Below are 26115 nucleotides of genomic sequence, written 5' to 3'. Positions count from 1 at the left end.
GATGGGTGTGAGAAATGTGTGTGAAGGGGCAGCGAATCATGCTCACATATTCTGGAGCTACGGGAAGCTGGAGAGCTTTTGGGGGGACGTTATCCAGGATAGTGGGGGCCGAGGTCAGGCCGGACAGACCCTATGATGGCAATCTTTGGGGTATCGGATGAGCCGGGACTGCTGGTTGGTAGGGGCTTCTGGAGGATGTCGTGACCTTCCCCACTCTGATTGCCCGCCGAGGGATCCTTTTGAATTGGAGGTTGGATATGTCGCCTGCGGTGGAGGCCTGGTTGGGGAACTTGTACGACTTTCTCCAGCTGGAGAAGATTAGGTTCGCTCTGAAGGTGTCAGAAGAGGGTTTCGAAGTGCGGGGGAAGCGTTCATGACTTTATTTGAGGAGCTGTTCGTCACGGGTGGGGGGGAGGGCTTAACATGGGGAAAAATTGTACAAATTGTTAACTATGCTTTGATGGACTGTATATTTTGTCGATATTATGTAGTTTGGAATAAAATATCTTTTATTAAAAAAAGAATAATTCCCCAAATTTGGCGCATTAGGATTCTGTCACCCAGGATGAACTGTGTCAAAACATTGGGCGTGATGTACTGGCCGCATCCCACCGGGATCGGGGCGGGACACAGCCGGTAGATCCTGGGAGAGGCCTTTCCCGGGATTCCCGATGGCCGTTAGACCTCGCGAGATCTAACAAGGTCCCGTAATCTGGTTCCCGTCCACAATGGTTGAGACCCAGTCTCGCAGAGTTAAGTAAGTTTAAAAATCCACTCAGCCGTGCTGATGCCAGATCGAACAGCCACCTGGCATCTACTGGCCTCGCCGAGGAGATCCAAGGCAAGTGCCCAATAGTACTGGCCCCCACGTACTGGCACTTGGGGGCGGGGGGAATCTCCCAAGCGATTGGAGGCCCCTGGGTGGTTGTGCTCTGGCCAGACAGGCACCCTGGCACTGCTGGTGCCACCCTGGCATCTTGGCACTGCCACCTGGGCACCCTGGCAGTGCCAACTTGGCACTGCCAGAGTCCAGGGTAGCACTGCCAAGGTGCCAAGCTGGCACTTTGCCTATGCTGGGGATGAGGTCACTTCTCATTCTTTTAAACTCAAGAGAATACAGGCTCAATCTCCTCAATCTCACTTCATAATAGTCCTGTCATCCCAGTCTGGTGAACCTTGGCTGCATTTGCTCTATGGCAAGAATACCCTTCCTTGGTAAGGGGACCGAAACTGTTCACATGACTCCAGGTACGGTCTAACCAAGATTCTATACAGTTGAAGAAAGACAGCAGCACAGTGGCTAGCACAGTTGCTTCACAGCTCCAGGATCCCATGTTCGATTCCCGGCTTGGGTCACTGTCTGTGCGGAGTCTGCACGTTCTCCCTGTGTCTGTGTGGGTTTCCTCCGGGTGCTCCGATTTACTCCCACAGTCCACATCATATTCCATCCACCATGTTCTTGCCCATTCACTTATCCCAACCAAATCTCTTTAAAGCCTCTTTGCATCCTCCTCACAACACCCATTCCCACTTGGTTTTGTGCAACCGCAAACCTGGAAGTATTACCTTTATTCCTCACATCCAATTCATTGATATAGATTGGGGCTAACTGGCCCCAATCTATATCAATGAATTGGATGTGAGGAATAAAGTACTGATCCTTGCAGTGCCCCACTAGTCACAGCCTGCCAGCCTGAGAATTAATCATTTAATTCTATTCTCTGCTTTCTGTACATTAACCAACTCTCAATTCATGACAGAATATTACTCCCTCTGCCAGCTGCTCTAATTTTCTTCACTAATCTCCAGTGTGGGACTCTATCAAAATCCTTCTGAAAATCCAAATACACTAGCCCCCCTTATCTAAACAGCTCGTAAAGTCCTCACAAAAACCCAAACGGTTTGTCAAACATGATTTCCCTTTCATAAATCCATGTTTATTCTGCCCAATCAGATCATTCTTTTCTAAGTGCCCTGTTTTAATAGTCTCATATTTCTCCTCCTACAAACATCAGGCTAACAGGTGTGTCGGTCTGAGTTTCCTCTCTTCCTCCTTTCTTAAACAGTGAGGTTACATTTGCAACCTTCCAATCTGCAGAGTTTTAAAAGATGACCAGCAATGTATCCACCAAATCTACAGCCACCTATTTTGACACTCTGGGGTGTCGATCAGCAGGTCCTGGGGATTTATCAGCTTTCAGTCCCACTAATTTCTACAATATTACAGTTTTTACGAATACCAATTTTCTTTAGTTCCTCACTCTTACTAGTTCCTTCTTTTGCTATTGTTTCTGGGAGATCTCTTGTATCCTTGGACGCAAAGTAATTATTTAACTTCTTTGCCATTTCCCAAAGCACAATTAAAATTCTCCTGTAATTAACTCTTTGATAATCTTTTCCTTTGTAAAAACCTATGGTAACGTTTACAGTCCATTTTTATATTTCTCACGAGGGGCAGTGGCATTGTCACTGGACGTGTAATCCAGAGACCTAGGGTAATGATCTGGGACCCGGGTTAGAATTCCACCAGTGCAGGTGATGGCATTTGAACTCAATAAAATACCAGGAATTAAAGGCTGGGATTCTCCAACACAGCGGCGGGTCGGAGAATCCCTGGGGGGGGGGTGGATCGCGCCCCGCAGCCCCGCCGTCCCGACGCCGGTTTCCCCATTCTCCGGCGCCATTTTTCGGCCGCCGGTGTGATCGCCGTCGCGCCGGTCGGGGGCCGTTGACAGCGGCCCCCCTCGGCGATTCTCTGGGCCTCAATGGGCCGATTGGCCGATGAGTTTGACCGAGTCCCGCCGGCGTGGATTACTCACCTCTCACACGGCGGGACCTGGAAGGTGAGTGTGCTGTGCAGGAGGGGTGGCGGGAGGATCCGACCCCGGGGGGGGGGGGGGGAGGGGGGTGGCCTGGCCCGCGATCGGGGCCTACCGATCGGCGGGCGGGCTGGTTCCGTGCGGGCCTACTTTACTCCGCGCCAGGCACGTGTAGGGCTCTGCCACATTGCCTGGGGACCGGTGCGGTGAAGGGAACCCCCACGTATACACGGAAATACGCCAGGAGTTCCACACATGCGTGGGAATACGCCGGCAGTTCCACGCATGCGCGGGCCGTTCTCCGCCGGCAGGAGCTGCGGGGACGACTCCGGCGGCAACCTAGTCCCCTAGAAAGATGAGAATTCCTCACTTTCAGGGGCCATTGACGCCAGAGCCATTGGCGGCAGTTTTCACACTGGCATGGGGACAGAGCCCCATTTTTAGAGAAAAAGTCTAATGATGACCATGAAACCATTGGCGATTGTCAGAAAAACCCATCTGGTTCACTAATGTCCTTTAAGGAAGGAAATCTGCCATCCCTACCTAGTCTGGCCCACATGTGACTCCAGACCCACAGCAATGTGGTTGACTCTTAACTGTCCCCTCAAGGGTAATTAGGGATGGGCAATAAATGCCCACAGCCTGCACGCCCACATCCCATGAACAAATAAAAAGAATAGTTTACATTCATCATTTTTTTTAGCAAACATTTTATGAAGGCATTTATGGTTTTATAACAACAAAAGATACAAATCCAAATGTAAACATCATTCAATGCGTAACACCCCCCCAACCAACAACCATACCCCGCCAACTTGGCCTACACACACACTTCCCAAATCCCTCCATCTAGCCTACACACACACTTCCCAAATCCCTCCATCTAGTCTCGCTGTTCCTAAACTAAACTTAACTAAACTAACTTACATTCATAATTTTTAAAGGTTCCTTGTTCCTCCTTTGCTAAATTTTTTTAATGGTTCCAATCATTGGGCTTACTGCATTTTTTGCCAACTTTTTAAGTTTCTTCCTATGATCTAATACAATCTTTAACTTCCTTTGTTAGCCATCGTTGGCTCACTTTTCCTGTTGGGTTTTGTGCCTTAAGAAAATGTGTATTTGTTGTAAACAATGCTTTAAATAATAACCATTACCATATCTTTTAATGTGTTTTCCCAATCCACCACATCTAACTTGCCCTCATACCTTCATAGTTTCCTTCATTTAGATTTAATTCGCTGGTTTCAGACAGAAGTACATCTTTTTCAAAATGGAAAATTCTATCATATTATGGTCACTCTTCACTAAAGGTACTTTTACAATAAGATTATGATCTCTCGCATTGCACAATACTAGATCTAAAGCTTGTTCCCCAGTTGGTTCCTCAACATACTGTTCTAGATGTACATTCCAGGAATTTGTCCTCAACAGGATTAGTGCTCATTAGATTTACCCAGTCTATATTTGGATTAAAGACTCCCATTATCAATGTATTACCCTTGTTACATGCACCTCTAATTTCCTGATTTATATATCACCGTTATAAAGAATCCCTACAAATGTTTGCTGCCCCTTGCTGCTTCTTAGCTCCACCCAAACTGATTCTGCATCTTGTTCTTCCGATCTATGATCCACTCTCACTAATGTACTGATCTCATCCCTTATTATCAGCTCTACCCCACCACCTTTTCTTTTTGCCTGACCTTCCTATATCCTTGAATATTTAGTCTGTCATGTGAATGTCTCTTTAAGAAAGGTTTGGTATTACCACATGACTTGGAGCACGGCTTCAGTGTGATTTGTGGGTGGAGCTGGGCTGTGGCTGTCAGGTGAGAGGGTTTTTTAATGTATGGGTTTCAGTTTTGTTTTGTTGCTTTGGACTTGGGAAGAGAAGCAGTGGTTCCCTGTTTTTATTTTTAAGCTGTTCCAGGGAACTGAAAGCATATTGGGTGTGGAAAACTGCCTTGGCAACTTTAAAGCTAGAGTTTCTTTCCCGAAGGAGTTTTGAATCTGTTGGTTGGAACTGGATCAGAATCTCAGGGACGGACCAGTCCCATTCAAGTGAGATTACAGTGTGCTGGGCCATGCCCTTAAAAGGGGTTTTGGTTTATTGGATTTTGTATCAAATTGGAACAGTTACTAAGGGGGATTCATTAGAGTTATATACATAGATTACTGTAGATATTGTGTTTTCTTTATGTTTGTAATTGATAACAAATTCTTGCTGTGTTTTATATATGTTGGAATCTATCATCAATTGATAGGGTGTTGGTGAGGCCGCATCTGGAGTATTGTGTTCAGTTTTGGTCTCCTTACCTGAGAAAGGACATATTGGCACTGGAGGGAGTGCAGAGGAGATTCACTAGGTTGATCCCAGAGTTGAGGGGATTAGATTATGACGAGAGGTTGAGTAGACTGGGACTGTACTCATTGGAGTTTAGAAGGATGCGGGGGGGATCTTATTGAGACATATAGAATTATGAAGGGAATAGATAGGATAGATGCGGGCAGGTTGTTTCCCCTGGTCGGGGAAAGCAGAATTAGGGGGCATAGCCTCAAAATAAGGGGAGGTAGATTTAGGATGGAGTGTAGGAGGAACTTCTTCACCCAAAGGGTTGTGAATCTCTGGAATTCCTTGCCCAGTGAAGCTGTTGAGGCTCCTTCTTTAAACGTTTTTAAGAAAAAGATAGACGCCTTTCTAAAGAATAAAGGGATTTGGGGATATGGTGTACGGGCCGGAGAGTGGAGCTGAGTCCACAAAGATCAGCCATGATCTCATTAAAAAAAAATTTTTTTCCATTTTTTTTTATTCTCCTTTTTCACATTTTCTCCCACATTTACATCCATCAACAATAAACAATAATCAGCAAGATATGTCAATCCCCATAATAACAACGATCCCATCCACCCACCAACCCCCAAACCTCAACCCGCATGTTTACGTAAACAAATGACAAAAAGGAATCAGGGATTACCCGTAGTCACCCTTAATCTTACACCCCCCCCCCCCCCCCCCCCCCCCCACGCCACCCCCGGTCTCCAGCTCCTCCCGTCCACTGCCTCTTGTAAAACTCCTCCTCCCAACCTCGGTTCCTTCCCCCCAACTTTCCACCCCGGCTAGACCACTCGGACCCTGTTCTGCCCCTCCCCCCACCTCACTCCCGTTCACTGGCCGGCTTAAACCGGCCAGCGTCGAGGCCCCTGCCCGGGTCCCTTTCCCCCTTGCCCGGCCCTAGGAAAGCCCAAAGATCCCCTTTTAGCATACCAACCCCGCATATCCACCTACACCCCAAAGAACCCTCATTTCGAGTGAAAGTCCCGTCCCTTCCCTTGTCCAAATATATACAACATTGGCTCTTTTAGCCTCTACACCCGCGCGCAGTGATACAAAAAAGAAGAAAATACAGTCATGAGGTTACATCGGCACATGGCCATTCCTCAATTTGTCAGTTCTGCCACAGTCCTTCTGCTTTCGCAAACTCCTCCGCTGCTTCCGCCGTTCCAAAATAAAAGTCCCTGAGCTTGTAAGTCACCCTCAGCTTCGCTGGATATACAATGCCGCACCGCACCTTGCTAATGTACTGTGCCCTCTTCACCCGGCTGAAGGCAGCCCGCCTCCTTGCCAGCTCCACCGTAAAGTCCTGGTATACACGTATACCAGCTCCAGCCCACTGCACCACCCGCTTCTGCTTGGCCCAGCTCAGGACCTTCTCCTTCACACTGTACCTACAGAAGCACAGAGTCACTGCCCTTGGTGGCTCACTCGCCTTTGGTACAGGCCTCCACGACCGAAGAGCCCGATTCCAGTTCATATCAGGAGGGATCCTCCCCCTCCCCCAATAGTTTTGCCAACATCGCGGCAAAATACTCAGTCGGCTTCGGTCCTTAAACTCCTTCGGGCAGCCCCACAATCCTCAAATTCTGTCGCCTGGATCTGTTTTCCAGGTCTTCCATTTTTCCTCGCAGATCCTTGTTAGTATCCATCACCTTCCGCATCTCTTTCCCCATCGAGGCAAGTTGATCACCGTGCTGCAATAACGTCTCCTTCACTTCCTTCAGCGCCTCCCCTTGCTCTCGCACCTCCGCCACTGCGCTCGCCACCTCCGCCCTCACCGGGGAAACCGCCTCCTCCACCAGCACACTCAAAACCTCCCTCATCTCCTTCCTCACCGTCTCCATGCATTTCGCAATCTGCGCCAACTGCTTTTCAAATTCCGCAGCCATCTACTTAGTTATTTCTTCAGCCGTAAGCAGTGCGGCCTTCCCTGGTGCTCCAGCCTCCATTTTCCTTGGTGACCCCGCGGTGACCTTTCCAATCCCCGACGGACCTTCTGCTGTTTTTTTTCCGGCCGTTTTCTTGCTCACCTGGACCCTGGGACCGGGCTTAAAGCCCCGAAAATGCCGTTGCCGAACGGGAGCCCTCCATTGTGCGGCCGCCTCCCGCCCGCCGTCACCGGAAGTAAGCCATGATCTCATTAAATCTCGAGGGGCCAGATGGCCTACTCCTGTTCCTAGTTCTTATGTTCTTATGTAAAAAATAACGAGGCATCTGGATGGAAATTGTCCCATTGGGCAGACACAGCATGGGTTCATAAAGGGCAAGCCGTGCATAACTAATTTAGTGGAATTTTTTGAGGACATTACCAGTGCGGTAGATAACGGGGAGCCAATGGATGTGGTATATCTAGATTTCCAGAAAGCCTTTGACAAGGTGCCGCACAAAAGGTTGCTGCATAAGATAAAGATGCATGGCATTAAGGGTAAAGTAGTAGCATGGATAGAGGATTGGTTAATTAATAGAAAACAAAGAGTGGGGATTAATGGGTGTTTCTCTGGTTGGCAATCAGTAGCTAGTGGTGTCCCTCAGGGATCAGTGTTGGGCCCACAATTGTTCATAATTTACATAGATGATTTGGAGCTGGGGACCAAGGGCAATGTGTCCACGTTTGCAGATGACACGAAGATGAATGGTAAAGCAAAAAGTGCAGAAGATACCGGAAGTCTGCAGAGGGATTTGGATTGGTTAAGTGAATGGGCTAAGGTCTGGAAGATGGAATACAATGTTGACAAATGTGAGGTTATCCATTTTGGTAGGAATAACAGCAAAAGGGATTATTATTTAAATGATAAAATATTAAAACATGCTGCTGTGCATAGAGACCTGGGTGTGCTAGTGCATGAGTCGCAAAAAGTTGGTTTACAGGTGCAACAGGTGATTAAGAAGGCGAATGGAATTTTGTCCTTCATTGCTAGAGGGATGGAGTTTAAGACTAGGGAGGTTATGCTGCAATTGTATAAGGTGTTACTGAGGCCACACCTGGAGTATTGTGTTCAGTTTTGGTCTCCTTACTTGAGAAAGGACGTACTGGCGCTGGAGGGTGTGCAGAGGAGATTCACTAGGTTAATCCCAGAGCTGAAGGGGTTGGATTACGAGGAGAGGTTGAGTAGACTGTGACTGTACTCACTGGAATTTAGAAGGATGAGGGGGGATCTTATAGAAACATATAAAATTATGAAGGGAATAGATAGGATAGATGCGGGCAGGTTGTTTCCACTGGCGGGTGAAAGCAGAACTAGGGGGCATAGCCTCAAAATAAGGGGAAGTAGATTTAGGACTGAGTTCAGGAGGATCTTCTTCACCCAAAGGGTTGTGAATCTATGGAATTCCTTGCCCAGTGAAGCAGTTGAGGCTCCTTCAGTAAATGTTTTTAAGATAAAGATAGATAGTTTTTTGAAGAATAAAGGGATTAAGGGTTATGGTGTTCGGGCCGGAAAGTAGAGCTCAGTCCACAAAAGATCAGCCATGATCTCATTGAATGGCGGAGCAGGCTCGAGGGGCCCGATGGCCTACTCCTGCTCCTAGTTCTTATGTTCTTATGTTAACTACACTCTTATAATAAACTTTGTTTTGAATGAAGCGACAAGGAAGTCTGATGAATCACAGCTGAAGTGAAGGCTCTTGCTGGCAAATTCAACATAAACATTGTGGGTCAGGTGAACTTCATAATATACTTTGGAGTTTCTAAGCCCTGGCCTATAAAAAGTCCCAAGCCTTGGTCATCCTGCAGCCATGTCCATATGGTGATTATATCAACCTGTTTACTTCTATTTGTACCATCAATTCATCTACCTCGTTGTGAATGCAATCAGAAAGTGTGCATTCAGAAAGAGTACCGTTAATTCTGCCCTTTTAACATTATTCCATGTTTTAACTCTATTTAATGCTGGCCTATGATTCTGCTGCCTTCCACTTTTGTTTACTACTTTGTACTTCCCATCATCAGCTTTGTTTTTCTCCTATTTGAATTCCCGCTCTGGTTCCCATCCTCCTGACACGATAGTTGAAACATTCAGCAACAGCATTAGTCAATCTCCCCCGTGAGGCTAGTCATCCTGGTCCTGATAAGATGTAACCCATCCTCCTTGTATAGGGCCCACCTGCCCCAGAACTGGTTCCAATACCACAGAAATCTAAAGGCCTCCCTCCTGCACATTTCTCCAGAAATGTGTTCATTCCCTCAATTCTCCTGTTTAAGTACTCACTAGCACATGGTACCTGGAGTAATCCTGAGATTACTGCCTTTCAATCTCTTTCCTAACTTCCTGTAATCTGGTTTAGGACTGCATCCCTCTTTCTACCTATGTCGTTGGTACCAATGTGGACTCTGACCTCTAGCTGTTCACCCTTCCCTAAAACAATGTCCCGCAGTTGCTTAGTTACCTCCCTGACCGCGGCACAGGTAGGCAACATACCATCCTGGAGTCACATTTATGACCACAGAAACTCCTGTCTGTTCCCATAACTATTGAATTGCCAACTACGTTTACTCTTCCAATCTTCTCCCTCTCCACCTGTGCAGCTGTGGTATCATGGACTTGGTTCTTGCTACACTCCTGTGAGGAACCAACACTCTCACCAGAATCCAAATGGAAAACCAGTTAGTGAATCTCAGGGAACCCCTCGACCTACCTGGTAATCCTACACTGTCTGGCGGTCACCCATTCCCTTGAGGCATGGCCTCTCTTAATCAGCAGTATAACCACCTCCTAAATGCACTAACCACATTTTCATAGTTTTCCCCCACTACAAAGATTTATGCTGAACTTTTGCTGTGTGCTGATCATGGCCAGGCATCCTACCCAATGTATTCCACTATAGGAAACAATCAGAGTGATTCTTCCACATCAATTTACAAAAATGAAAACGCGGTAGAGAAGATGAGTTTGAAGTGCAGGATTTTATTGAATTGGCTCAGCAATTGTATTCATACAGAATACTGTGGGAAGGCATTCATTTAACCTGTGGTTAGGCATTTAGCAGCAAATCAGTGAGAAACTGATGGCAAGCAGCTTAGGAGCAGAGGAATCTTTCAATTAGTGGGATGAAAGATTCCCCTCTGGTGCCACTGCATATCCCGAATACGTCTGACAGACTGGATCTGAGGCAGCTGGGCTCCAAATTCATTTACATCCTTGTACTCTCTCTTCTCAAGCAGGTACTGGTAACCTCTGTAGCCTGGGTACTGGTATCCAACCCATCTGAAATAAAGACAAAACAGGAACTACTGAAAGAGGAACACTACAAATCTCATCCTCTCATGCCCCGGAAGCTAATTGATCTCAGCAGGGACAGCAGCTGCTACTGCTGGCCCCACAGCCCTCAGTGAGAGAAAGACATCAAGGCATCATCTTCTTGACCAGTCTTCAGTAACTCCTGCCGAACATGTGTATGTATGGACATCAGGTGAAACAGGATTGGGTTGAATTGTTGAACACCCAGTTGACATTCACTCTCCAGATTAGACATGAAAAATAATCAGTTGGGTGAAATGGAATTGGAAATAAATTACTCTTTCCTCCCAGGTCAAAATACTCCATGTAAGGATTTGTAGATTAGAAAAATACCAAGAAGTACATCAATATGCAGGTCAACCAAAGCACAGAATTCTTTGGCATTTAAAAGGATATCTATAGACTGTACCACTGATTTCACCAATGGGTAGAAGGTGTAAATGAGCTGCCAGCATGGCTGAGTGGTCGCACTCTATTCGCTGATTCAGAAAATAGTGAGTTCAAATTTCACCCAGAAACTGAAACTCACTCTCGGCTGACACTTTTAAGTACAGCACTGTTGGAGATAATTCAAACTTGGTCTACCCCCTCAGGGAGGACTCTTGAACCATCAATATGCTGTCTGTGGAAGCTTACTGTGCACAAATTGTCTGATGCACTCCCTGCAGTGACACACAAGGGATTATTCATTACTTTAAAAGACTTTTGAGAAGTCAAGAATAATGTTATTTAAAATCAATGTATTTCTTTTAATTGCCCATTTTGGGGAGGATAAATGAAATTAGAAAACATGAAGAGGAAACATTTTTTTCATTCATAAAGGAATTGGGGTCGGGGGGGGGGGGGGGGGGGGATACATTTCCATGGGGCTCTCCACTCTCTCTCAGTAACCCAAGTGGAAACCCCGAGAAATGGCATAAATGGTTACTTACAGCATTTCTCTAGAGATTCTGCTGTCAGAAGACCCCATGTGGGAATTCCAGATGATTGTAAAAATGAAGATAATGGTGATTAGATTGGTATTGTTAGTGTGTGTATATCAGAGCTGGGTTACAGAGGTTATGGTAATTTAAGATTGTGTTTGGATCTCGCTTATACTGAGGACTGCATTTTACGCTTAAAACAGTCTGGGGAATACAGCTGAACCTGGGAGTAGCTGGAATATGTCCAATCAGCCCAGACCTTCAAGGTCATAAATATCATTGTTTGTTCTTTGTGTAGTTTTCACCTCCTGGTAGATAAGGAATAGCTTTAACCATTTTCCTAAATGTACTTAGACAGGCAGCTTATTAGTGAAGACTGATCTCTACAAGAGAGTACAAGTTTCTGGAATGCTGTGCCTCTGGAAGCTGATGTAAACTAAGGGTAAAGTTCATAGGAGGTTACTAATGTAATGGCCTGGAGCTGAGGGTATAATAATCAGGCCATTGTAATTGGAAGTTGTGGAAATTGAGAGTTGGTCTACCTGCTACTGAGCTTACCGACTGTAACATAAGGCTTCCCATAGCCTATGTATCATTGTTTGTGTTGTTGGTAAGTATCTAAATATCTTAAGCAAAAGACTCCATTTAAAACTTTCATTTCTAGCAGAGAAACAACAGCTCCAATTTTGACAATCCAGCATTTCTAACAGTTTGCTCAGAACTATGGACATAGTGCTTTACTCTCCTGACATCAACGTTTTTGAATATGGAAAAGACCTCACACAATCAGACTTTTAAAAAATTCTTGTATCTTTAGGGGTGCCACTTGCCTAGTTTTGAACTGGATAGTTTGTGCTTCGAGTGGGAAATCTCAAATCAAATCCAAAGTATTTTCTAAATAGAATAGAGATCTGTGTTTCGTGATATGAAGTTATTAAGGTTATAGGGGCATAGGAACAGGAGTCGACCAATTAACTCCACAAACCATTCAGTGAGATGGTAGCTGATCTCTGACCTAATCTATAATCTACCTTTCCCCAATATTCCTTAATACATTTTGGATAATAAAAATCTAACAATCTTAGATTTATAATTAACAATTGATCTAGCATCAGTTTCTGTTTGTGGAAGAGGGTTCCAAACTTCTACAACTCTTTGTCTTTCCCTTTGAAGACCTGGCTCTGACTTTAGACTATGTCTCCAACTAGTGACTGACAACTTTCAGAGAACATTCAGCAACAGCAATGTATAAGTCATTATGTTATACTCTAGCCTTCACCTATCTGGATTGGCAACTGGGAAAAGCTGGCGACCCGATTCACATTAGCATACCTGCGACCAAAATGCCAAATGAATTGGGGCATCAGCAAGACCATGCCCTGCATTGAGAAGACAATGTCCTGGATGTTGCAGTTAGCAAAAATGCAAAGGCACTCACTGTTGACCTTGAAGAAATGCCTACAAAGATCTAGCAATCTCTGTGGCATGGATTTCATCTTTCCTAACGTTAGCTTAAATATGGTGCTAAGTCAGGGGGGTGTCGAGCAACCGTTTGTATTGAAGTATTACCACAAACAGCAATCGGGAAGTAAAATGTATTGATTATCCTTCAATTTTAATAAACTTTTACAGAACAAGATAAATGATTGGGATGTACGCATTTCAAGCTGAGTAATCAATAACAATGTTTTATGATATATTTTGTCATATTAAAACTTGTGGATTAAAAAAAAATCAAAATGGAAAAATGTTGGCTTCACATAAATCTAAAATTAATATTTCAGGGCCAGAGAGGTTCTTCATCAGGAGTTATCAATCACTTAGTACACCAGTCACATCACATTAATAAGGAGTGATTTGGGGGGGCTGTTTCTAACAGCAATATTACTTCATAAAGGGAGATCTTCACATTTCAGTGATTTCTAATTGACTGCAGGCTGTGGGAACTTCAACAGCAAACCCCGTGGAGATGCATAGGATCATTCACTTTTGGGTTTCTGTGTTTAACTGCTCATGTGAATTCCAGATGTTACTGTTATTTTCAGAGAAATTAACATGACGTGGCATTACCAATGCATTGTGGCATTACCACAAAATTGAGGTCAATCATTCAATTACTCAAAGGAGTAATTTCCTAATGCACTGGTGGCTCTTCTCAAGCATACTATTGGAAAATTGCTCTCAATAAGTGGAGTCAAAAGATGTTACTACAATAGTTTTTCCAGAAGTCTACCCCCAGTACTCACGTTCCATTCAGAACACGAATGGATGACACTTTTTCCTGGTATCCATGAGCATGGAAACTTGGTACATCGTCATCTATAATTTCTATTTTCTTTCCAGTAAAGTTAGGGTTTTCGTAGAGTACAATCTTGTGTTCTTGTCCATCCTGTAGATGTAATGACACAAAGGTTAAGTTAATTTCACAATAGGAGTAATTAAAAATTGATCTTTTAATGGCCACCCTTTGATTTTTTACTTTTAATTTCACCCCTGTTTTTCTCCCCTTCTATCTGACAGTTGGGGACCTCTCCTCATCTGGGAGACTCAACACTAAACATCTGTAGGCTGTTTGACTTTGGAGGTATCAGTCAAGTTCAACACCATCCCCATCCATCGTTCACATGTATAGTTAATGGGATCGATGATAAAAGGGAACCCTAATTCCTTCCTTTTCTATGTTTCTATGTTTAATCATTAAACAATTTATAGAATTTGACTGCTGCCTGGATAAGATTGCAGACTAATGAAGGAAGCTAGGACCTTCCTGATCTGCATTAGCATCGGACAAGGACGTGTTTTTACCGTCCAGGCAATCAGGCATTTTAAATATTGGTCAGAGTTGCAATGTTTGTAACATCTGCTTGCCCACTTTACTATACTAAAATGAGTGTAAAGTCTAGGTCACTAACGGTTAAGATTTGTTGCATCTGTCTCCCGACGAGGAGAAGGGCAAACACAAGAAAAAACGTCTGGTGCAAAGTCCCAATTCCTGCTTCAGGGATGTCAAGTGCCCTGATTGTTACAAACTCACTGTACGTTCAGCCACACACAGGCTGTAGGACTGTGCGTCGGATGCTCCACTGTAGTCTGCCAGCTCACCGGAGGAAAAGCCAGGTTAACAAAAGGCTGTTCCTTCAGAAGAAAGTAGCACTAAAAATGAAATTGGCATTTGAGGGTGGGCGAGACTCCACACAGCCGGGCATCGAGAGTCTGGCTGAAGGATACTGATTCACTTCCTTGGGATCTGGGTGGCAGCATGGGAGAGATAGAGCTGGGAAAGGACGCCATACATCAGTGTCCCGAAGCCTTGCCCACCTGGTTCATAGAAACCTTTTTGGACTCTCTTGCTAGTATTGAATTATTTGTTAGAATTAAATGACAATGTCACCAGACTCCTAAATGACCCTCTTATGGACTGACCTCATTAGCACTACACCCTGTATGCTTCATCCAATGCTAGTGCTTATGTAGTTACATTGTATATGTTGTGTTGCCCTATTATGTATTTTCTTTTCTTCCCTTTGCTTCCCATGTACTTAATGATCTGTTGAGCTGCTCGCAGAGAAATACTTTTCACTGTACCTCGGTACACGTGACAATAAACAAATCCAATCCAATCCAATCTAACCAGACATTCCTGTATGCAAATGGTGAGAAGGACTTTAAACCCTAGCTTCATCAATAATAAGGAACTTTATATGGATGCAACACAGGATTTCTTCCTAGCCCACCACGTACAATCGCAAAGTGAAGTGTTTACATTTAGGGGAAATAATAACTGGCAGAGTAGGCTGAGAGGGGCCGAGTGGCCTCCTCTTGAAATGAAAATGAAAATGAAAATCGCTTATTGTCACGAGTAGGCTTCAATGAAGTTACTGTGAAAAGCCCCTAGTCGCCACATTCCGACGCCTGTTCGAGGAGGCTGGTACGGGAATCGAACCGTGCTGCTGGTCTGCCTTGGTCTTGCTCCCAATTCCTATATTCTCCCACTGGAGAAGTCCTGAAGAAAAACCTGCAATGTTCCAGGGCCCAATAAGCAGAATCTCCATAGGGTTAGAAGAATAATCACAAGATACACATATTAATCATTATCCAACAAAATAGTGAACAAAATCTCCAAACTGTGGTACATTGAAAATATTGACTGTTTTAGAATCTGACCCATGGGAGGGAGTTATTCTGACCCCTGCACTATAAGGGATCACCAACATTTTCTCTCTAATTGCAATCAGTACATGCTCATTACAGTTGCCTACAGGGGTATGCAACCTTCAGGTTTCCTATTTCCTATTTTTAGAAAGATTTCCATCACTCCCCTGCAGTGCTGATTCATGCTGAGGTACAGTTCCTAAAACAAATGTTTAATGTTTCACTTGAGCCACCATTCTTCTTTCATGGGCTTTGATGGTGTGTGAAGACTGATCTACCTTGAGCAGCTTCAAATGTATGCCTGATACTTCAAATCTCCACATATGTACATCACAATCTTGGATTAGTGAATGAATTAGAATCAACACCCGCCTTCCCATTCTGATTTTCCTCCTCCCTGGGCCAGAGATGGACAATTGTAGAAACTCAGTCGCTGCCTCGGTTCAGATCAGCGAACTGAGCATAGTCAGGTGTTGAACCTGCATCGCTTCCTTATCTAGAAGACCGGGTACACCATTTTTCTGTTGGTCTGATTCTATTTGGTTGGGTTTAGTTGGGTTTTAGCTCGGCAGTCAATGCTAACATACCAGTTTCACAGGTTTGAAGGAAGCAAGGTTATCACTCTTGCGGCTGTTGGTCCAAGTATCCCAACGGGGATATTCTCCTTTCTCAAACACAAATTGTTCACCCTTGCAGCCTGTCTGCTCATAGCCAACCCATCTGTAAATAAAACAAAGCAGATTTGGTGTCAGTCATTAATGGATGTTATGCACCTTGTAACGATAAAGTGGCACAGTGGTTAGCCCTGCTGCCTCACAGTGGCAGGGACACGGGTTCAATTCTAGCCTTGGTTGACTGTATGGAGTCTGCACATTCTCCCTGTGCCTGCGTGGGTTTCCTCCGGGTGCTCCGGTTTCCTCCCACAGTCCAAAAATGTGCCGGTTAAGTGGAATTATGGGGTTGTGGGGATAGGGTCGTGGAGTGGGCCTAAGTAGGGTGCTCTTTTGGAGGGTCGGTGCAGATTCGATGGGCTGAATGGCCTTCTTCTGCATTGTATGGATTCTATGCATTGCCAGCGTTATACTTCAATTTTCTTAAATGTGGAAATTTGACATCTTGTTCTTATGGCTTGAGATCAGTGCAAATTTTCTGTGGCATCAAACTTTCTCCACCTTTCCTGAATGTACTGACTCATGTCGAGGTGCAATTTCAGGGTGCCCAAGGGTTTCTAGTTACTGTAGTTGGCTGTTCAATTTTGAGGGTGCAACATGTGATTGCCCAACTTATCCTTACCTTCTGCCCCACATACACACATTCCAGAAGCGGTCGCTAGATCATCATAAGCTCCTTGACTCATGGACATTTAAGCTATTTGACGTACCCAGCTAAATACAGAACAGCGGCCTTCCTGGACTGTATCCCTCAGTACAATGACATAATTACTTCAGCAGGTAGCCTACTTATCCACTGAACCAGTCCAACGCCAGCATCTCCACATCATCACTTGTTAGGACAGAACTTGAATGTGGCTGAAAAAAGAGACATGTTACTATTCATCTGGCACCCATCAGGAGAAAGTTGGGGAGTCTGGTTCCCCATTGCTTTTTCCATGGCAACGCCTCAGCCAATCAACGTCAACTGCCACCCAAACAGCACCCTTGCAATAGAAACGGTTGTGATTTTTAGAAATTTTGCATTCTTATATTTGACCTGATGAGTGCAAGATGAAAAAGTTTGGCAACATATCTCTCTTTTCAACATCATTCAATTTCTGTACCTTTCCTTTTGTTCTTTACCCACCTCCTGCACCCTCCTCTTTCTCTCGCTCTGTAACAATTTAAAATCAATTGCATCTCAAAATTTGACCAGCTCTGACAAAAGACCATCAACCTGAATTTTAAAAATTTTTAATTTTAATTGAAAAAAAAATTTGAAGTACCCAATTCATTTTTTCCCCCAAATAAGGGCAATTTTGCATGGCCAATCCACCTACCCTGCACGTCCTTGGGTTGTGCAGGTGAGACCCATGCAGACATGCGAAGAATGTGCAAACTCCATATGGACAGTGACCCGGGGCCTCGGTGCCGTGACACAACAGTGCTAACCACTGCAACACTATGCGCCCCTCATCAACCTGAAATGTCAACTCTTTTTCCTTCTCCATCGATGCTGCCAAACATGATGTGTATTTCCAGTGCTTTCTGTCTTTACTTAGAATTCCCAACACCAGCAGTATTTTGCTTTTATCTACATGCAAATATTTTCAGGTTCACCTGACTTAATTTTTATCTAATGCTGCCCTAGTTAATCTTATTTGTAGTAAGAGATATTAATCCACTGTAGTCCACCAATTTGTCCTTATTGACCCTTACATGGCATGTCTTATTTTTAAAATACATTTTTAGAGTACCCAATTATTATTTTTTTTCCAATTAAGGGGCAATTTACCATGGCCAATCCACCTAACCAGCACATCTTTGGGTTGTCGGGGTTAAACCCACGCAGACATGGGGAGAATGTGCAAACTCCACACGGACAGTGACCCAGATCCGGGATTCAAACCCAGGTCCTCAGCGACGTAGTTCCTGTGCTAACCAATGCGCCACGTGCCGCCCTGTACATGGCATGCCTGATTCATAGTTACCTAGTATATTTGTTCATTTGACCACAAATTCTATAGACTTTCCTGCAATCTCTCAAATGAAGCATAACACCAACCAGTTGGGCTGAATGGCTTGTTTCTGTGGTTTAAAATTTATATAATCCAATATAATACTTACGGTCCAGTGTGCACCACAAGGGAGCCAACTTTCCCCAATCCAGTCTCCTTCAAGTTGGGACAAGGGCCACTAACCTCATGGAAGCGTCCCTGGAAATTCTCCTGCTCATACAGGGTAATCTGCAACAATGTGATAAAGTGTGAATCAGGCTAGTCATTTCATTATTTTGAATAAGTATGGCGAAACCAATTCAAATACTTTTTAGATTGGAAAGCATATAGCTGAGGGTATCAAGCAATTAACCTTGTTTAAACAGGGCAGAGCGGCAGACATAGCATTTATGGATGGAATAGGCGAACGTGAAGGAAGAAAGAAGAAAGGAATAGACAAACCTTAAGGGCAACTGTGGAGGTGGGATGTTGCTTGGGAGTTGGGTTTTGTTCAGATGCCATTGTTGTTGGAGGGGAGGGGGGCTATATGTGTTTCTGCCAAACAAAACAGACAAAAGGATTAAATGGATTATATTTGTCTGATAATTATTGAAGCAAACTGCAACGGCCTGATTTTGTGGTTGGAACGAGAGCACAACTTTCAGCATTCTCCATTATTACTCTGTGAAACTGACAACAACTTCTGACATCTGCATATGTGTAGTCAAATCCAGAAATCCAGAATTTCTGTCTTTGATTTCCTGCTCTTCCGTTGGCTCTGTCATTGAAGTTCTTGCAGATGGAAATCAATCAGTAATCACTGAATTGATGCAAAATTCCACTTTTGCCTTATTTTACTCATGCAAAGAAAAAAATCATGCCTTGTTGGATGTGATGTAACTGGGTTTTTAAATGGCATGCTGAATCATTTTTACTCCTGAACAACTTCTCTGGCCCTGAAAAACAACTTTGTTATTTGCGGAATGCCTTTCTCCTTTCCATGATAAAAATATACTATATTAAACTTATTTTTAATAATTTAGCTTCTACATTAATTCCATATGTCTGTTCCAATCCTTATTTAATTTCAGTTATAAGTGAATGAAGAACCTGCTTATTATTCTGAGAATTCTTCAACATGACTGGCTGATAAGCTCATTGAACAGCATCACTGCTGCCGGATACCCGTGTTGACCCAGAACTAGCACCCGAACACAACAGCTGAATGAGCCTTAATGTCAGGATCCTTCATTGACACAATTAAAACATTAGCCATTATATTTGATTTTGTTCAAACTAAATAATGTGAATTAACCCTCCCCAAAATACAAGGCAAGCAATTGCAGGAGGTAATTCAACATGCAGCTGTACCTCATGGCTTCTGCCACTTGCTATCACTGAGGTCACTTGTTAATATTGAGAACAAGTGGAATTTTCAGCTTTCCAAATGCATGGCTCTGCTTTCGAGAAAAGATTTTTTGGTGCATTTCAAATGATCAATTTTATTAGAGTCAGACAATGGTATAAAGCCACAATAGCTCACAATATTCCAAAAGACACTGTAATGGGGTAACTCTTAACTATTGAAAAATCTTGTTCATAAGCTGCTATTTATTTCTCAATAATGTTCCAACAATAATGCCACAGTGGCTATTTATTCAGTGTCAATATTATCACTCAGGGAGGAACATCTACAGTTACTTGATACATTGACAATTGATTTTGGCATTAAAGTTTCCAAAATGTTTTTTTAAAAAGTGAATCATTTAGACGTTAGTAATATAATAATGTGGTACCAATGCCTCAAGCCTCTCTCCCAATGTTCATGATGTTACTTAAATTCCTTGATTCACTACAATTTTTTTCTCTCGGGTGAATTGCGTATTTCCAGCAAATGTTCTACTTTCTTTATTGATTAATCCCGCCATGTAATCACTCCTGAGTATCTGTGATTCTTTATATAAACCATCACCGTGCCATGGTTCGATTCCAGACTCTTATGAGTTTTCTTACAAATATGAGTCATATACATGGTGTGGAACGGTGGCACAATGGTTAGCATTGCTGCCTCACGCCGCCAAGGACCCGGGTTCAATCCCGGTCTGGGCCACTGTCCGTGTGGAGTTTGCACATTCTCTCATGTCTGCGTGGATGTGCAGAGTAGGTGAATTGGCCACACTAAATAGCCCCTAATTGTAAAACATATTAAAATAATAATAATAAAGAACCATATACATGGTATTATTATTCTTGTAATAATGATCTAATTTTGATAATTGATCTAAGGGAATTTTCACAGTAACTTCATTGCAGTGTTCATGTAAGCCTACTTGTGACAATAAAGATTATTATTATTTATTCATTTATTCTTCAGTGTAGAAATTCTGTTTAAACGTTTAAGACAAGGCCATCAAAAGACCATTACTAACTTAGTTTCTCCAACTCTAGGGCTGTTTGAACATTGCTTTCCAGCAGTAAACAAGCAGGTAGTAAATGCCACCCATGGGAATTACCCACAAAGATCCCGCTATCTTTTCATGGGTTCTGATCATAGCCTGCTCACCTGAACAAGCGGGAGAGACGGCCACCAAAAGCCTTTTATAAATATATAGTTCAGGTTCTGATTATGTCATTGGGTCTGCCTGAAAATTTAACTGAGGCCTGTGGGGGAAATTCACTGTGGTTGCCCTGCCAGGCAAACCTAAAAAGTAGAGAAGCTGGCTCCAGTAGGTCCTAAAAAGATAAATGGTTTTCTTTTGTTTTAGCTCCCTGGTGGGGCCAGGAGGAATGGAATGCGTGCCTGGTAGGGCCAGGAGGAATTGAATGTGTCCTCCACATAGACAAGGAAACTTAGGCCTTCCTTGCTCGAGCCTAGGTGCCTCTCAACTGCTGACCATCAGGCCCCTTCAAACCATGTAACTGAATGAGGAGACCATTCATTTATGTCTCTCCTGCCCCCTTCAATTCCTCCCCGCAGGCCAGCTGTCACTTTCTGTCACCAACATTTTTATAACTAAAATTAAAATGTTCAAAAAATGAAAAGCATGCTATCTATTTAATGCCTTGATTTTCTCTTGAATTGGTTGCAACAGCATCCTGGAGATTAATCTTATATTCCTGGAGTCTATAAGGCAACCCTCACGGGTTAACTGCTCCATTTGGGCAGTTCTGATGTAGGTGCGACCCAGCTGTCAAATACCCTCAGGCTGCTGAAGTCTAAATGGTTTTCTTTACGCCCTAGTCTCTTCCCGCACAACACTCCACTCAAGTTAAAATCAGCAATCATGTCTCATTTGAAGAATCATATTGTGTTTCATCTTATACAACATTAAAAATAAGTACTTTATCTTAGCTTATACATGCAATTATTGGCTTAATTTTTATCTTGTTAGCAACACAACGCATTGCATGCTTAAAACCCTGTACACATACCCAGTCCCTGATCTGTACCTTTTAGTTAACTACACCCAGACATCCTACTAGATAACAATTGCAGAACACCTATTTCCTCAAGTAACCCTCAATTGACAAATATACAACAGTCGACAGACACCAAACAAGAGAAAATAACTAGCTGTATTAAAATATTTGAATTCTAGCTATTTTACGAAAGTGAACGATTATTTTGCAGATATAAAAGCTCTTACCAGTATCCAGTCGTGTCAGTGCAGGATAACGGTCTGTCAGAGAATTTATACTGAACTCAAACAGAATCATGCCAAAAACTATTTGTTAAATGGTTACAGGGGGCATGTGGATAGATGGATTGGGATTAATGCTAAATAAAGCATCGCTTTTACTGACGTGCAGAGAGCATTGTTTTGCTGAACACAAGACGGGTAGAATTATTTCATTAGCTTTCAAATTCACCGGGTGGCCACATTGTTTGGGTTGAGAGCAGAGAGATTTGAAGAGTGCCTACATCAGCTCTCCCAGTGCCAGCAGCTGCGAACATGACCCTGCAGACAAAGCACACATCAGCCCTACTCCAGTGGTTTACGAGCCAGATTCCTGGTCCCCAGCATTAACCAGAACTTTACCGTATATTTGGAAAAGGCTGGAAATGAGAGTTGCCGACCAAGTTAAGCATAAGTGAAAGTTGCTGAATGTGGTGGAGGAAGGCAAGGATACTCTTGCCTGGATTTCCCCAAGTGGGGTTAAATCACTTGATTAAAGATATCACACTGCAGTTACTGATGCAACATAATATCAATTGCCACTAGTTCAGATACAGCCCATCATAGTGATTGTACTCCTTTTAATCTTTTTCCATCTGTTCTGAATGTATTGGGAATGTACGTTTTCTCTTTTTTGACATGGTTTATGTTTGTATACAGGAACAGGTTATTTTGTACAAATAAATCCGGGTGGAACACCTTTAAAATGCCTCCAGATGCTTTTTAAATTTGCTGCAACCCATCTGCTGAGTAGCCCCCTGGCCTGATTGGCATACGTAAGAGTGAATACCAGGGGTGGGGCAGCGCTGAGTTTCCTGGATGTGCGCTGCTGATGTACTCGGGGTAATTAGAGCGAGATATGTGAGGTACAGTAACTGCTGTGATCACTTTATCGAAGCAGAAATGGGGAATTGGTGAGCTTGAAGAGTCTGGAAACTTTACATTGAGATTTCTGTCACTTGGAAATGTTCTTTCAAACTTGTTTTGCAGATGGTTAGATTGCAGAGCTTGGGGCAGGGGAAGACAGGTCTGAATGAAGCTATTGGGCAAGGTGGCTTAGCTTTACCAGCTTAATTTTCTCTGACAAGTGTAACAAAAGGAGACATTTCCCCAGGGTTTCCTCCTCCACCTCACCCTGAGGCACCACACCCTGAACCATCGAACCATAGAATTCCTACAATGCAGAAGGAGGCCATTTGGCCCATCAAATCTGCACCAGTCCTCTTGAAAGAGCATCCTGTCTAGGCCCATTCTCTGCCCTCTCCCCATCACCCCATAACCCCAGCTAACCTGCACATCTTTGGACACTATGGGGCAATTTAGTATGGCCAATCCAGCCATCCTGCCACTGTGTTGCTTTGCTCCTCTCCTGTGGGTGATCAGTCGGAAAATAAGGTAGAAGTTCAGAATGACTAATTTTGCCTTTCTGGGATTAAAAGAGAAAAAGGGGATGGAAAGCTCTGTGTGGTGCTTCATGGAGGTGCCAGGGCAACAGTGGAGATGTTCAGTCAGTAACCTGGCAAACTCTCACCAACTTGCCAAGAGCTGAGTAAATGACCACCAGCTCCAAAGGTAACAATGTCCTTTTATTTTTCTTCAAGTGCTCACCTTAGCTCTGTGGAGTTTCTTGCCTTGTCAGAACCTCCCTTCTCTCTATTACAGCAGATACAACATATATTTGTTTTCTTCCTCCCATATCAGTGCTCAAGGTCTCAAACACATTCTCCATCAGCAGTCCTTTAAAAAAACTTCTTGCAATCGAATATTCATATTTACGGCTGTAGCCATGTAAAATGGCTGCGTTCCGATTAATCTGGCCAAAACCCAGTTTAAAATGGCTAACCCGAAAGACTGCTGGGAAAAGCAGCCAAGAAGACACAGGCAGGCAGCTGCAGACAGGTTTACATATTCAGCTCTGGGAACGTAGCCCAGATCGATACTCAGGGCTATCAACAGCCCTTCAACCCAGGTATCCGCAGTTTCATTCAGGACTGTTTACACCTAATCAACTCAGACATCCAGTTAAATTGGCTATCCCCGGGAACAATTGCAACATATTAGCAATTGAATACCGGGCCAGACCTGTCGGCGCCTGCAGTGGCCGAAACAAAGACAGGTGAGCGACCACCCCCCGATCAAGGAATCGCCTCACCATTGGACACATCGACCCCAGAGATTGGGGACAGAATCCAATCACTTGGGACTCAGGGTCAAGGGCCGCCCCGGGAGGCGGGAAGCCCCTGGGCCCTATAAAAGTAAAGGTCCAAGTTCAGATTTCTCTCTCTCTCTCATCTTTGCCTGCTCGAGACCTTCGGAAGACCAGCCACCGGCAGCAGTAAGTTTGAATCCAACGATCGCTATCCGGTAGAGACACCTAGCCACCGACCTGTAGCAGCCCTTTTGAAACCCGCGGGCCAGATTTGATTGGACAAGCCATTCGTTTCCCTGACCTGGTGGGCTCTTCCTAAGTTAAGTATTGGCCAGTAGTGATAGGTTTGTTATATAGAAAGTAGTATTAGGGTATTAATATTGCTTGTTGTATATAATAAATGACCGTTGTTTTAATCCTTACTAAGCGGTGTGCTGTGTTATTAATCATAACCTGAACTTGAACCACGTGGCGATATCATAAAGATACCTGGCGACTCATGAGCAAAGGTGACCTATACAGAGCAAATAGAATAAAGCTAGAAAGAGCAACACTGCTTAGTGTGGTTTGCTCCTTATCACTGAGACCAAATGCAGATTGGGTGAATGCTTTATCTAAAACCTCTGTTTTATCCACAACATGAGCTTGACCTCCCTGTAGCCTGTCATGTCCATCTAGTGCTTCCACTCTAATTCTAATTTTTGTTGCTTCTTGGCCTCCTGCACCTACACTACTCTGATCAATTTCAATCTAAACTTTAGCAACAGTGGAAGTCATTTTCTGAATCTACGCTAATGAGATGGAATTTTGCCTTTCATTGGGAAATCATGGGAAATTGCCTCTGCAATCGATGACATCCTCTGCTACCAGCACATATTGGAAAATATACACTCAGTTTCTCATATTCTTCCTTGACGTTCTCCAGCCCTCAGACCTCAATATTGAATTTAGCGACCTTAAACATTGGCTGCCTTCTGGATTTTTCTGTTAGTTTCTGCCATTAATAATAATAATAATCGCTTATTGTCACAAGTAGGCTTCAATGAAGTTACTGTGAAAAGCCCCTAGTCGCCACATTCCGGCGCCTGTTCGGGGAGGCCGGTACGAGAATTGAACCCGCGCTGCTGGCATTGTTCTGCATTACCAGCCAGCTATTTAGCCCACTGTGCTAAACCAGCCCCATTACTGTTAATAATAATGAAAATCTTTATTATTGTCACAAGTAGGCTCACATTACACTGCAATAAAGTTACTATTAAAATCCCCTAGTCGCCACACTCCGGCAGCTGTTCGGGTAAACTGAGGAGGAATTCGAAATGTCCAATGCACCTAATAGCATGACTTTCGGGACTGTGGGAGGAAACCGGAGCATCCGGAGGAAACCCACTCAGACACGGGGAGAACGTGCAGACTCCGCACAGTCAGTGACCCAAGTGGGAATTGAACCTGGGACCATGGCTCTGTGAAGCAACAGTGCTAACCACTGTGCCGCCCGTACGTCATGTTTCCTTATAAAGCTGCTTGATTCAACACTAAATCTATCTAATGCCTTTTCGCAGATTGACAAATATGACTTTTGTACATCCACTTTTCACCTCTTTCCAGTTTCATTGTATTTATTGGCTGATGATCCCATTAGTTGCTATTTTGTTGTTAGCATGTCTGTACTCTTGACTTTCAATCTCCGCTTCTTCGTTTTAGTTTTAAAAAATATATTGGATTGGATTCTCCGCAGCCCCGCGCCGAAATCGCGTTTGGTGCAGGGGCGGAGAATCCACTTCTACGCGAGAATCGGGCCTCGGAGAATCGCTCCCGTGCGATTTACGTGACGCGGCTGGGGGGCCATTGTCAGAGGCCCTCCCAGCGACGCTCCGGTCCCGATCGGCTGAATTCCCGATGGCGTGGTTCTAACCACATATGGCCGGTTGGGACTCTCGCGTGGCGTCTACGGACTCAGTTCACGGCCACCCTGGTGGGGAGCGGGGGGGATCAAGTACCGGTGGGGGGCGGTATTGGCGGCCGGAGCGGCAATCAGGTGGGTTAGGTGGAGCGGCACGGGGCATATCATCGGGACCATGTTTGTTGGTCCAGGTCCGCCGGCTGAGTCCACTATCGCGTTTGTCTCGGCCGCTGGGGGCCGCCGCCCTGCGCATGCGCGGACTCGTAACAGGAA

The 26115-nt window shown here is 44.2% G+C and overlaps 1 protein-coding gene and 1 pseudogene across 1 annotated transcript; one reads left to right on the top strand and one right to left on the bottom strand.

Moving 5' to 3' along the window:
• Positions 1–10038: 10038 nt before the first annotated feature.
• On the bottom strand, positions 10039–22044 carry LOC140399188 (beta-crystallin B2-like). Its single transcript, XM_072488566.1, has 6 exons — positions 21764–22044; positions 18579–18671; positions 18247–18365; positions 16054–16186; positions 13561–13703; positions 10039–10358 (listed from the first exon to the last, which is right to left on the bottom strand). The coding sequence occupies exons 2-6, from the start codon at positions 18636–18638 to the stop codon at positions 10190–10192; spliced, it is 624 nt and encodes a 207-aa protein (XP_072344667.1). The 5' UTR covers positions 18639–18671; positions 21764–22044; the 3' UTR covers positions 10039–10189.
• LOC140428988 (small ribosomal subunit protein eS27-like) lies at positions 14061–14465 on the top strand (annotated as a pseudogene).
• Positions 22045–26115: the final 4071 nt, after the last annotated feature.

Source organism: Scyliorhinus torazame, chromosome 1 (genome assembly GCF_047496885.1).
Source record: "Scyliorhinus torazame isolate Kashiwa2021f chromosome 1, sScyTor2.1, whole genome shotgun sequence".
In the NCBI taxonomy this organism is placed as follows: Eukaryota; Metazoa; Chordata; class Chondrichthyes; order Carcharhiniformes; family Scyliorhinidae; genus Scyliorhinus; species Scyliorhinus torazame.
Note: the sequence above shows the minus strand (reverse complement) of the source record. Positions and strands in the feature narration are given on the sequence as shown.

Excerpts from the sequence above, each read along its gene's own strand:
- LOC140399188 (XM_072488566.1), bottom strand. The coding sequence starts at position 18,638 with ATGGCATCTGAACAAAACCCAACTCCCAAGCAACATCCCACCTCCACA. Across the intron at positions 13,704-16,053 it reads CCTTCAAACCTGTGAAACTG|GATGGACAAGAACACAAGAT; the intron begins GTATGTTAGCAT and ends TTACATCTACAG. Across the intron at positions 10,359-13,560 it reads ATTCGTGTTCTGAATGGAAC|ATGGGTTGGATACCAGTACC; the intron begins GTGAGTACTGGG and ends TCTTTATTTCAG.